At 47.1% G+C, this 13,567-nt stretch overlaps 1 protein-coding gene across 1 annotated transcript in view; it reads right to left on the bottom strand.

Moving 5' to 3' along the window:
* The window catches only part of LOC137526179 (sterol 26-hydroxylase, mitochondrial-like), a 48,482-nt gene extending 41,861 nt beyond the window's left edge, over window positions 1-6,621 (bottom strand). The window contains exons 1-2 of the mRNA XM_068247399.1: window positions 6,382-6,621; window positions 655-848 (exon numbers count right to left, since the gene is read on the bottom strand). Of these exons, the coding sequence (XP_068103500.1) occupies window positions 655-848; window positions 6,382-6,621 (434 nt within the window). The remainder of the gene's footprint in view (window positions 1-654; window positions 849-6,381) is intronic.
* Window positions 6,622-13,567: the final 6,946 nt, after the last annotated feature.

Raw genomic sequence — 13,567 nt, 5'->3', positions numbered from 1 at the left:
CCGAGGTGAGAATAATATTGAGGCTGCCATATTTATCTCCTTTTAAGCAATGCCAGTTGCCTGGCTGCCGTGCTGGTCCTCTGCCTCTTATTCTTTCAACCATAGATCCTGAACAAGCATGCAGCAGGTCAGGGGTTTCTGACAATATTGTCAGAACTGACGAGATTAGTTGCATGCTTGTTTCTGGTGTAATTCAGTTCACTACTGCAGCCAAATAGATCAGCAGGGCTCCCTATTGTTTAAAAGGAAATAAATATGGCAGCCTCCATATCACTCTCATCCCGGGTTCACTTTAAATTATTTAGCTCCGCCCTCATCTGGTCATGGCCATGCCCATGCCCATTTTTCACCGCAGTGCGCTTCGCGCGCCGCAGGTTATAGCCACACCCATTTTTTATTTTTTTTGGGGGGGGGGGGGGTGTCTTTTAATACCCAGCACCGGATGTCAAATGCCCTAGGTACGCCACTGGCTGAAAGTTAGATGAGGAGATGATTGGAGGGGTGATGAAGCCTGGAGGTACAATGGTAGTGCGACTGGAGGTGTGATAAGGGCGTGACTAGAGACATTTTTTTGGGAGGAAGCCTCATTACTCAGCATTAGCTCTATTAAATGGCACAGATCTGTTGTATGTCACCTGCTCGAGTCGAACGTACTCAGTGAAAGGGCCGTAGGACAAGTCTCGCAAGTTCCGGTGGATCTTCCAGAGTTTCATATCAGACCTCACTGGATATTTCCCCTCTTGCCTCAGTAGGGACTCCGCCAGGTCCACATCCGCTATGGTGATAAAATTCATATACAGTCCAACCCCCGCTTTCCAGATCGGCCCATACTGCTTCTTGTATATTTTCTGCAAGACAGAAACAACAGCAAGAAACCATCATTAATGATAAAATGTACAATGTATCTGGCATTCTGGCAACAGTGCCACCTAGTGGCAGCCAGGTTTCCTATGTCGGACTATGTCCTACATTGGACCTGTGCATGAAAAGGTCAATGTCGGGCATAGTCTAACATGGGATTGGGAAGGGTTACCACGCACAAAAATCTTTGTGCATTGCTAATTAATGAAAATTTGCTATCATATGCCTTTACAAAAGGGGAGGGTGTTGCCTTTACAAAAGGGGAGGGTGTTGCCTTTACAAAAGGGGAGGGTGTTGCCTTTACAAAAGGGGAGGGTGTTATGGCTTCCACGGTCAGATAAGAGAAACAAGTAAGAGCTTCTGCACACAGTAATAAGTGAATTATATTCATTTAAATAAATTGTATGCACAAATACTTTGTAATTTCATTATAGGAAACTGATACAGTAAACATTTGTGTATAGTAAACTAAATGTTCATGTCCCGGCCAATCACCTTTATAAGTAGATAGGCGTAACGCCTGGTATATTAAGCCTGGAACCTGGAATAGAACCACCTCAGTTAAAGTGAACCTGCTTTTTGGACCTTGAGGTATTCTGTATCCGGCTATTCTGGAAAGTGGGCACATGCGTCATATGTCAGTCAGGCGTGGTCGGTGGGCGGGCTGGAAGTTGGCAGCCACTTGTAGCCTGCTCATCATCCGCATACTACTCTGACCTTGTGTGGATTACCTCAAAAGCACCAGCCGGTGAGACCTATACTTCTTGTGTAACCTGTTGCCTGATTACTGAGGGAATTGCCTGTCATCTGTGACTTGCTTGTGCATGGTTGCACCCCAACAGTATCATCCAGGCTGCACAGAAATGTGGACAGAGGAGCACACTATAAGCACTGTATCTGCATGAGACCTATGCTTCCTGTACAAGGTGTTGCATGATTATTGCATGCAAGTCCCTGCATATTGAGCACTGTGCATTTTGATCTGGCTTATGGTGCCCATACAAGGTACAATTTTTTCGATTAGATAATTTCGATAATTCTGTTAGATCGAATAAAAAGATTTTTCCAACATGTCCGGTTGGATTTTAATAAGAAAAAAAAAAAAGAGGGATACGTTTTTCTTCATCAAAAAAAACAAAACAAAAAACAAAACAAACAAACAATCTTTTCAACTTCTGATTCGATCGTTTTGGCTGAATAAATGGGGAAATTCCAAAGTTTTTACTGTACCGTATATGGGCACCATTAGACACTCACTTGCTGAAGCATTGACAAGAAAAAATGAATCCCAATTATTGACAGAATTAAGATATAGTACTATAGTATAGTTTAAGTGCTCGAGTATGTAAATTTCTGATATAGGGCTTTATTCACTTAGGCTGCTTTCACACAGGGACGTTACAGGCGCACGTTAGTGCAGCCTGCAACGCTCCCCCAACGCACAGCAATGTAACACAAGTGGGCTGTTCACAGTGCCCACATTGCGTTACATGTAACGCTGCACGTTGTAGTGAAAGTGCAGGATGCTGTGTGACTGTTTGCACATGCTCAGTGGGGGGCGGAGATGAGGCGGGGAGAGTCAGCTACAGTAGCCGCGCACATGGCTACTTAATATGCAGTGCACTGGCGGCCGCTGATTGGCCGGCGGGACAACGTGATGCAGAGTGTCTCGCTCCGCATCACGTGGTCCTGCCGGCCAATCAGCGACACTCTGGGAGACCTTATGCAGATAGAGCCGCCTAACGCTGCTCACTCTACCGTCCTCTCCCGCACCAGCAGGCGTTGCGTTAGGAGCACGTTATGCGACCATAACGTCCCCTAAAACGCAACGTCTTAGTGTGTAAGTAGCCTAAACCAAAGAGGGAGGAGAAAAGCAACCTGCATATATACACTGCACTACCATATAGAGATATACAAATGGAAATGTTATTGAGTCACAGCAAAGATAACAGGATAAAATCAATTAAAAAACTGAAATATTGTTTAAACACATGATAATGTCAAACCAGATTCAAAAATCGCCACACCACCAAAATAAATATATGACCTGCGCTGCCTATACACTTAGCCTGGGGTTCAATTGAGCCCCAAGCATAAGATGGAGACCCGGGTCTGGGATAAAGTAGCAAATGCCTGACAGTCAAAGTGCCATGCGCACAAAAAGAGTGCATATGAACGTGATAAAGAAAAAGTAAAAAGATAATATGCTGACAGTGAGATCAGTGAATAAAGTGCATGAGTACAAGATGTGACAGGCATACAGGAATCAGGCTACAGTGATGGCATACTACACCAGTAAGCGTCTCCGGATTGTAAGGAGTGAGGCAGGGATGGATTCAGGTGGCGGGGGCGCACAGGAATGCTCCACGCGTGGCCCACGTGACCACTTTGTCAGCTCCTGATGAAGTGGTCACGTGGGCCACGCCACGTGTGGAGCATTCCTGGAGCTGACAAAGTGGTCACGTGGACCACGCCACGCGTGGATCGTTCCTGTGCGCCCCACATCTTGTGCTCATGCACTTTATTGTCACTGATCTCGCTGTCAGCATATTATCTTTTTACTTTTTCTTTATTACGTTCATATGCACTCTTTTTGTGCGCATGGCATTTATGACTGTCAGGCATTTGCTACTTTATCACAGACCCGGGTCTCCATCTTATGCTTGGGGCTCAATTGAACCCCAGGCTAAGTGTATAGGCAGCGCAGGTCATATATTTATTTTGGTGGTGTGGCGTTTTTTGAATCTGGTTTGACATTATCATGTGTTTAAACAATATTTCTGGTTTTAAATTAATTTTATCCTGTTATCTTTGCTGTGACTCAATAACATTTCCATTTGTATATCTCCATGTGGTAGTGCAGTGTATATATGCAGGTTGCTTTTCTCCTCCCTCTTTGATAACTTGATTAGCCTGTATGTGCACAACCTCTATTTAGGAGTGCAGATGTTGTACTACATTACATTGATTCACTAAACTCATATAACGGCCGTTTTCACGTTTGCACACGATCATGAATTTGCACATGCGAAAACACGAATTGACGAATTTTCGCAACTTCGCGATCGCATGCACACGCAAAACGGCCGTGATATGAGTTATTAGTGGTGAATCAAGCCCATAGCAAACTTCTGATATAATAAACTAATTGGCCTGGTCCCTTGGGGTTTTACTATAAAGGGATTCTACTGTACTACTCCTGGCCAGGTCAGCTAAACAGCGCCATAAAATATAACAAGAAGACTAAAGGTAGCATTACATCAGGCGACTTGGTGGCCGGTCGACCATCCAATTCAATTATTAGAATCGAATTGAATGAAAATCGGTGCTGCCAAGTGCATGCCCAACCGACAATGCAACCAATTTTGAGATGAAAATTGGCCACATTGTCCATCGCGCATGTTGCTCCATCAGGTGTCCGGCGGTAATGGCGATCAATTTCCAGATGATCAACAAACGTGACGGAACCCCAGATGCGTCCGTCCCCCCCCCCCCCGGTGCCCAGTGTAAAGTATACATTACCTGTCCACAGCCTGCGCTTGTCCCCCGCTGGCTTCCGGACGCATTCCCCTCGCCATACACGCACACGCCCCACGTGGTTTCCTAGTAAGGGTGCGTGCGCTTGTGACATCACACACGTGCGCCCTTACTAGGAACCACATGGGGCGCGTGTGTATGCAGTGGAGGAATACCAGAAGCCAGCTGGGGGACACACGGAGGCGGCGGAGAGGTAATGCATTCCTTGCACTGGAATACGGGGGGACATTTACATTAGGGGGGCACAGCATCGAGGCGGACGTATGCAGCGTCACAAGTCCGATTCCCGAGAGATTTCATGCTGAAATTAATCGGGAATCGGCCTGTGGTGTATGGGCAGCTGACAGATCTCTCTCTGTGATCAGATTCGATTAGAGTGAGATTTGTCTCTTGGTTGAATCTGCCCAGTGCCCATCATCGCTAGATGCATGGCTATTGGCTACCTTAAACAATGAAATACTGTGCACACGTACGCACAGCCAGGTATGCAGAATACAGACAGCAAGCAATAAACAAAGTCAAGAATGCCGGGTCATGGCCAAGGTAATGAGATAAAGCACAGAAATAGCAGTGCAAAGTCAAGGAAAGGCGAAGGATTGATACCAAGAATTAGTGTAACAGGTCAGGGACAGTTGTGCGCAAACAGCGATTAGAGTCCAGCAACAATCAGGAAAGGCTACACAATATCTGGCAGTTACTGGGTGGGATTCCAGGCCTTATAGAGAGGATAGGACTATGTGTCTGCTGATGACAGGGCTGCAATTAATGGCAGAACCTCCACTGGAAGGGGGTGGTAGTCCAGAACAGTTTGCAAGGAAAAGCAGGTTAGTTGAGGATAAAGAACAGCCCCCGCTGGCAAAGCAGGTGGTTTTGGAGCACGGAGCTCAGCACCGAGGGTTGAAGCTGGGCGCCACCATTGCAGTAAGGGGTGCATAAGGGTAATTTGGGGTTCCAACCATCATCAGACTCTGATTTACTCCTCCCTCTGAGTTGGAGAGGCAATAGTTGGAGAGGCAATAGTATTTAAAGACCCATGGTACCCGAGGTAATGGCTGCAAATAAGTGTCTAACAAGTGGGCTGAAGGCAACAGGTAGTCCCTTGACCCAGACACCAACCACAAGAAGCTATTGTCCAAGGTTCTTAGAAAAAATTAGCAACATCAAAAGGGTCCTTACCATCCCACAGGTACATGACAAGCACACCCAAGAAAAAGGGAAGGTCGTTACATTCCTGCCTACAGGAGGTCCCCAAGGGATCAGCAAAGCCATGGAGGTCATAGGCCATTAGCACAGCACCAGGAGGGGAAACAATGAAGCAGGCTGAGGAAATCTGAATCAGAATAATTCAGTGAGCAAGGCCAACAGTGGAAGTGGCTCTGTCCCCTGAAAAAAGAATAAGGATCCAGATGTGCCTGTGGGCCTGCTTGCTGGACTGATACTCGAGGCTTAGGTACAAAATCACAAACTTACCTAAGAGGTAAACCGTTGGATCCTAATGAAAACCGTTGGATCCTAATGAAGCTTAACTCACTGCCCTCTGCGCCCCCCCCCCCCCCCAATCACTGAGCACAGACCCTCCAAAGATTACCGACAAGGGCTTAATGGTAATCTGATTGGGGTCACGCCCCTCTTAAAGCATGGCCATAGAACGTCAGAGCTACTGCGCAGGCACAGCCATACTTGTTCCGAAAAAGAAGAGTGGACCACATCAGCTGGAGGGTCCGCAAGCGGTAACAGGGAAACAGAGGTCAGCGAAGATTGCTCTTGCATGAGCCCTTGGTTTCAATGAGCATGCGCGTAGAAGAACATGGACATGCCACTTTTTATTAACAGGGTTAAGGGGGAGGGTGAAACATAGTGCCCTATTTAGGGCACCAAGATCAACAGAAGCTTCAAAGTTCCATGGAAACTCAGGATTATGTTCATACATATTCAATGCAGACAGTATATATATTATATATAGTATATGAATTCAGGACTTACGTGCAGCTCCTGGGATCGCAGGCCGTACCCTCTGATGAAGAGCCAGTACAGGTTGGTGAGCAGGGAGGGACCAGGTAAATCCTCCAGTGTCTTCAACTTTCCCTTGTCCCCCTCTGTTACTCCAGCTGCTGCGGCTCCTGTTACCGCTCTGCACTGTATCCCCCCAACTCTGCATGGCAGCAGCAGTGAGGACCCCCGGGCCAGAATCAAGGAAGACGGCCTGAAGAAGGTGATCAGCATGGCTGGAGGAGAGCGGAGTGTTCCTAATCTGTGTTATGACTGTCAGAGTCCATTGCTGAACCCCTCCTACTTATACAACGTATGGAGCAAGCACCTCCTGCTATCACATCTTCCCTGCTGGATGTAAATACACGCTATGGCCTTATCTTATTGCAACAAGCAGCAGGATCAGAACAATATATTCCATGTATCATCTCCCAACTGTCCCTTTTTTTAGAGGGACAGTCCCTCTTTGGGAACCAAATCCCTCTTCCCTCTTTTTTCCTCATTAGTCCCTCTTTCAGGACTGATGTACCCATATGTGTAAATATATGTATTTTCTACTGAAACTAATAAGTCTATGTGACATTCACAGTGGGATGTTGTAAATGCTGCCAGGGCCGGGCCGGGACGAGGCGAGAGAGGCTCCAGCCTCAGTGTGCTGTGTAGGAGCGGGCGCACAACTCACTCAGCTATCATTCCCCTCTTGTGTTTAAAGCAGAGAGAAATAAGTAAAGGAGATACATGGTAGTGACTGCAAGCCAGATAACTAGAGATTAAGGTGTTTTGGTTGTTGGGCGCCTTGGGGCATCTCTTAGTCTAATAGCAATCAGTGTGTGAAAGCTGGGGTGGGAGGGATGGAGGGGCGCACTTTGGTGTCTCAGCCTCGGGTGCTGGAGGACCTTGTCCCGGCTCTGAACGCTGCATTATGGTAACACACTGCTGCAGTGCATTACCTCTATAACGCAGACAATAACAGACACAGGGAAGCAATCTTTTCATTGCCTCTATGCTTCACTTTATCTACTGTATGGGACGACGGTAACACAGCATTAATGTGCGTTCCAACCTTTTTGGTCCGTCACAATGCAACGTCCCACTGTGAACCTAGCCTTATTTCAAAATGTTAATATGAAGGAAAAAAACAAACAAACCGAATGATGAAAGAAAGGACCAGTGTGGTTTGAAATCTAAAATTACAAAATTACATCTTTCTGCTTATGAATTTTTAGTCGTACGCGTGGCTAAGGGTGTGGTTAGAGGTGTGGCAAGGGTGTGTCCTAAACTGTCCCTCCTTCTCATTTCAAACACCTTTGAGGTATGCACATATTACTAATGTGGTTGTGAAAGGAACAGGTCTAGAGATGCCCAATGAGAGGAAAATAATTCCATCTTACTTGCAAAATGGGTACACTGTAGAAATGGTTTACACTCGGCACTCAGGTGCATCTGCTGGGGAAAGGGTAAATCGGGTAGCACCTGTAGAAATAGCGTGCTTCGCACACCAATAATGCACCTGTATGGCGGCCTTGGTGGAAAAGCCAGGTGACGTGCAGCCGGAGACACGAGAGCGGAAAACACTAGGCAAAGTCACTGTACACTGAGGCAGACTGGGCACTGTCACCATGTATGCTTTATTTCTTCTGTGGCCATATAAATGGATTGTCTTCATATTTATAATACAACACATCTGCCATACATAGAAAAGAATCGATCAAACCTTTTAGAGTCTGGTGCTGGGGTGCTGAGGATGGTGGTGACCAGAGTAGAAAGGACGGCACAACAGCCGTTTCACGCCTGACTGGCGCTTGCTCACGTGCGTGTCCCGTACAATGTCAGCGCCACGCGACTTCCGTACATATGTACGCAAGCCGCGCCTCCAGCGCACGTCATTGGTTAGTGTAGATGAGGTCAGTGAGGTCGAGGGTGAAGGGGCGGATACTCGCCATTGCGAGGCTTGTAAACACAAACGCGCATTGGCGCCCGAGCTCCTATAAAAGGAAACTAACTCTGTGCATTTCATAGTAAACTTGTGACGAATGAACATACCTTAAATACTTTGCGTGCTTGCTTACACTGATAAGACTTAGAAGAACAATTTCTGTGCAAGTAAAATTTAGTAACCCTTGTGGCGTTGTGCATAAACATCTTGTGTGAACGTGATTAGTGATTCATATTGGAGATTAGACAGAAGCATATATGCCTTCCTCGGCATATATTATTGGAAGACGTTATCATTCTCCATGTTTTGGACTCTTTTTCTGAGGGCGTATAGAAGGCTCAATACTTAAAATCTTATTTATTCATTTGTTTTATCAAAAACCCCTAAAAAAACCCCTATAATAGGAGAAGAAAAAGAACCCCCAAAAAACCCCAGTATAAAAGACCCCATTAAAAAAGACTGAGGGCTATATCTACATGTCTAAGGAGACTCATAGGGGCATATTTCCCCATTTAGGGCCATATGCAATTCACTTTTTCTCCTGAGTTTTCTCCTGGGTGTTATTTTCACAACTTCTCATAAAATGCCTTTAAAAGCAACCAGCAAGGAAGAAAATACTCAAAATAAATTAAATAGTACTTTTTCATCAAGTTTTGGGTATTTTTTCAATTGTAAAATGCTGAAAATTTAGTTTAAAGTGAAGATAAAAATTATCTCCTAGGAGATAACTCAGGTGAAAAATTGAATTGCATATGGGCCTTAGTGTCATAAAGTGCCACTCTACATCCCTTACTCTCCACACTATTGAGATTGTGTGGGTAAACCCTAACTTATTCCCTCATTTTAATTAATGAGATGAAAGGAGCCAGGGGCCATGGGAAACCGGGATTCGACAAAACAGAGAGAACTCTCCCCCAGGGCCACACTGGCGCTTATGCGACCATCAGACCCTCACTGACCTCATCTCCACTAACCAATGACGTGCGCCGGAGGCGCGGCTTGCGTACATATGTACGGAAGTCGCTTGGCGCTGACATTGTATGGGACACGCACGTGAGCAAGCGCCAGTCAGGCGTGAAACGACTGTTGTGCCGTCCTTTCTACTCTGATCACCACCATCCTCAGCACCCCAGCACCAGACTCTAAAAGGTTTGATCGATTCTTTTCTATGTATGGCAGATGTGTTGTATTATAAATATGAAGACAATCCATTTGTATGGCCACAGAGGAAATAAAGCATACATGGTGACAGTGCCCAGTCTACTTGCAAAATGAATGCAAACGGTAGACATCTTGGAACAGGGCTCGTCAAATGCACTTCCTGCTGATTTGGCAGTAGCGTACGGCGCGGAGATCGAAATCTACGCCCTGGCAGGGATAACAGGTCCCAAACAGGACATAGATTTCAATGAGCCTGGTCCAGAAGTGGTTAAATGAGGAGCATAACATTTGGAGAAAGATAAACACTGCACTTCAGCATAAAAACCCTTGTCCCGAAGCCGGTAAAATTGCTCACACGGCAAGCTGCGTAGAGCACAATGTTATTAGAGGCTTCTGCGGCGCCCACAGTATAATAAGGGCGCACAAATGTTTTTTAACGGCAATTGGAAGTCTCAATATGGAAATCACATAGTGGAAGCCTCCAGATGCCCACATTTCCCTGTAATTGCCCAGGGAGTTAAGGGCTAGGCACTATGGAGGGGAGGGTTAAGGCTTAGGCAACACCGGGGGGGGGGGGGGGAATATTAAAGGTTAGGCATCGGTAGAGGGAGGGGTAATGGTTAGGCATCATTTGGGGGGTTAAGGGTTAGGCATTGGTAGAGGGAGGGGTAAGGGTTTATTTATTATTTATTGTATTTATAAAGCGCCAACATATTACGCAGCGCTGGACATTAGTTTAGGTTACAGACAATATTTAGGGGTGACATACAGCAATATGACATTACAGGAATACAAGAAAGACCAGATCATGCAGCACAGTATGAGTACAAGGTAATGCTTAGTCACTGGAGGGTAGCATGGAGATTAGGCAAGTTAGGTTCACTCAGATGCATAGCACATGGGTTCACAGTAATGGAGGTGCATGATCAGGTAGGACACAAAAGGAGGAGGACCCTGCCCAAAGGCTTACAATCTAGAGGGAGAGGTAAGGACACGAGAGGTAGGGGACCAGAGTTCAGCTGTGGGTTTAGAGCACTTGTGAGGGGTAGTAGGGCAGAGTGAAAAGGTGAGTTTTGAGGGCCTTCTTGAAGATGTATAAGGAGGGGGCTGCCCTAATGGGTGGAGGTAGGGAGTTCCATAGTGTTGGAGCAGCTCTTGAGAAGTCCTGGAGGCGCGCATGGGACTGGGTGATGCAGGGGGTGGTCAGGCGAAGTTCATTGGGTTAGGCATCATTTGGGGGGTTAAGAGTTAGGCATCGGTTGAGGGAGAGATAAAAGTTAGGCATCGGTAGAAGGAGGGGTAAAGGTTAGGCCTAAGTAGAGGGAGGGGTAAGGGTTAGGCATCAGTAGAAGGAGGAATAAGGGTTAGGCCTAAGTAGAGGGAGGGGTAAGGGTTAGGCATCAGTAGAAGGAGGGGTAAAGGTTACCGGTAGGCATCAGTAGAAGGAGGAATAAGGGTTAGGCAATAGTAGAGGGAGGGGTAAGGGTAAGGCATCATTTGGGGGGTTAAGCATCGGTAGAGGGAGGTCTTAGGGTTAAGCATCGGTAGAGGGAGGTCTTAGGGTTAGGGATCGATAGAGGGAGGTCTTAGTGTTAGGCATCAGTAGAGGGAGGTCTTAGTGTTAGGCATCAGTAGAGGGAGGTCTTAGGTTTAGGCATAGGTAGAGGGAGGTCTTAGAGTTAGGCATTGGTAGAGGGAGGTCTTAGGGTTAGGCATTGGTAGAGGGAGGTCTTAGTGTTAGGCATCAGTAGAGGGAGGTCTTAGGGTTAGGCATCGGTAGAGGGAGTTCTTAGAGTTAGGCATCGGTAGAGGGAGGTCTTAGGGTTAGGCATCGGTAGAGGGAGGTCTTAGGGTTAGGCATCGGTAGAGGGAGGACTTAGGGTTAGGCATCGGTAGAGGGAGGACTTAGGGTTAGGCATCGGTAGAGGGAGGTCTTAGGGTTAGGCATCGGTAGAGGGAGGACTTAGGGTTAGGCATCAGTAGAGTGAGGTCTTAGTGTTAGGCATCAGTAGAGGGAGGTCTTAGGCATCGGTAGAGGGAGGTCTTAGGTTTAGGCATAGGTAGAGGGAGGTCTTAGGGTTAGGCATCAGTAGAGGGAGGTCTTAGGATTAGGCATCAGTAGAGGGAGGACTTAGGGTTAGGCATCAGTAGAGGGAGGTCTTAGGTTTAGGCATCGGTAGAGGGAGGACTTAGGGTTAGGCATCAGTAGAGGGAGGTCTTAGGGTTAGGCATCAGTAGAGGGAGGTCTTAGGATTAGGCATCAGTAGAGGGAGGACTTAGGGTTAGGCATCAGTAGAGGGAGGTCTTAGGGTTAGGCATCAGTAGAGGGAGGTCTTAGGGTCAGGCATCAGTAGAGGGAGGTCTTAGGGTCAGGCATCAGTAGAAGGAGGTCTTAGTGTTAGGCATAGGTAGAGGGAGGACTTAGGGTTAGGCATCAGTAGGAGGGAGGACTTAGGGTTAGGCATCAGTAGAGGGAGGTTTTAGGGCTAGGCATTAGTAGAGGGAGGACTTAGTGTTAGGCATCAGTAGAGGGAGGTCTTAGGCATCGGTAGAGGGAGGTCTTAGGGTTAGGCATTGGTAGATGGAGGACTTAGGGTTAGGCATCAGTAGAGGGAGGTCTTAGGGTTAGGCATCAGTAGAGGGAGGTCTTAGGGTTAGGCATCAGTAGAGGGAGGTCTTAGGGTTAGGCATCAGTAGAGGGAGGTCTTAGGGTTAGGCATCAGTAGAGGGAGGACTTAGGGTTAGGCATTGATAGAGGGAGGTCTTAGGGTTAGGCATCAGTAGAGGGAGGTCTTAGGGTTAGGCATCAGTAGAGGGAGGTCTTAGGGTTAGGCATCAGTAGAGGGAGGTCTTAGGGTTAGGCATCAGTAGAGGGAGGTCTTAGGGTTAGGCATCAGTAGAGGGAGGTCTTAGGCTTAGGCATCAGTAGAGGGAGGTCTTAGGCTTAGGCATCGGTAGAGGGAGGTCTTAGGGTTAGGCATCGGTAGAGGGAGGGGTAAGGGTTAGGCATCGGTAGAGGGAGGGGTAATGGTTAGGCATCATTTGGGGGGTTAAGGGTTAGGCATTGGTAGAGGGAGGGGTAAGGGTTTATTTATTATTTATTGTATTTATAAAGCGCCAACATATTACGCAGCGCTGGACATTAGTTTAGGTTACAGACAATATTTAGGGGTGACATACAGCAATATGACATTACAGGAATACAAGAAAGACCAGATCATGCAGCACAGTATGAGTACAAGGTAATGCTTAGTCACTGGTAAGCAGTAGAGGGAGGTCTTAGTGTTAGGCATCAGTAGAGGGAGGTCTTAGGTTTAGGCATAGGTAGAGGGAGGTCTTAGAGTTAGGCATTGGTAGAGGGAGGTCTTAGGGTTAGGCATTGGTAGAGGGAGGTCTTAGTGTTAGGCATCAGTAGAGGGAGGTCTTAGGGTTAGGCATCGGTAGAGGGAGTTCTTAGAGTTAGGCATCGGTAGAGGGAGGTCTTAGGGTTAGGCATCGGTAGAGGGAGGTCTTAGGGTTAGGCATCGGTAGAGGGAGGACTTAGGGTTAGGCATCGGTAGAGGGAGGACTTAGGGTTAGGCATCGGTAGAGGGAGGTCTTAGGGTTAGGCATCGGTAGAGGGAGGACTTAGGGTTAGGCATCAGTAGAGTGAGGTCTTAGTGTTAGGCATCAGTAGAGGGAGGTCTTAGGCATCGGTAGAGGGAGGTCTTAGGTTTAGGCATAGGTAGAGGGAGGTCTTAGGGTTAGGCATCAGTAGAGGGAGGTCTTAGGATTAGGCATCAGTAGAGGGAGGACTTAGGGTTAGGCATCAGTAGAGGGAGGTCTTAGGTTTAGGCATCGGTAGAGGGAGGACTTAGGGTTAGGCATCAGTAGAGGGAGGTCTTAGGGTTAGGCATCAGTAGAGGGAGGTCTTAGGATTAGGCATCAGTAGAGGGAGGACTTAGGGTTAGGCATCAGTAGAGGGAGGTCTTAGGGTTAGGCATCAGTAGAGGGAGGTCTTAGGGTCAGGCATCAGTAGAGGGAGGTCTTAGGGTCAGGCATCAGTAGAAGGAGGTCTTAGTGTTAGGCATAGGTAGAGGGAGG

This window comes from Hyperolius riggenbachi, chromosome 7, assembly GCF_040937935.1.
Source record: "Hyperolius riggenbachi isolate aHypRig1 chromosome 7, aHypRig1.pri, whole genome shotgun sequence".
Taxonomy (NCBI): Eukaryota; Metazoa; Chordata; class Amphibia; order Anura; family Hyperoliidae; genus Hyperolius; species Hyperolius riggenbachi.
This window is presented reverse-complemented; position numbering and strand designations above follow the sequence as displayed.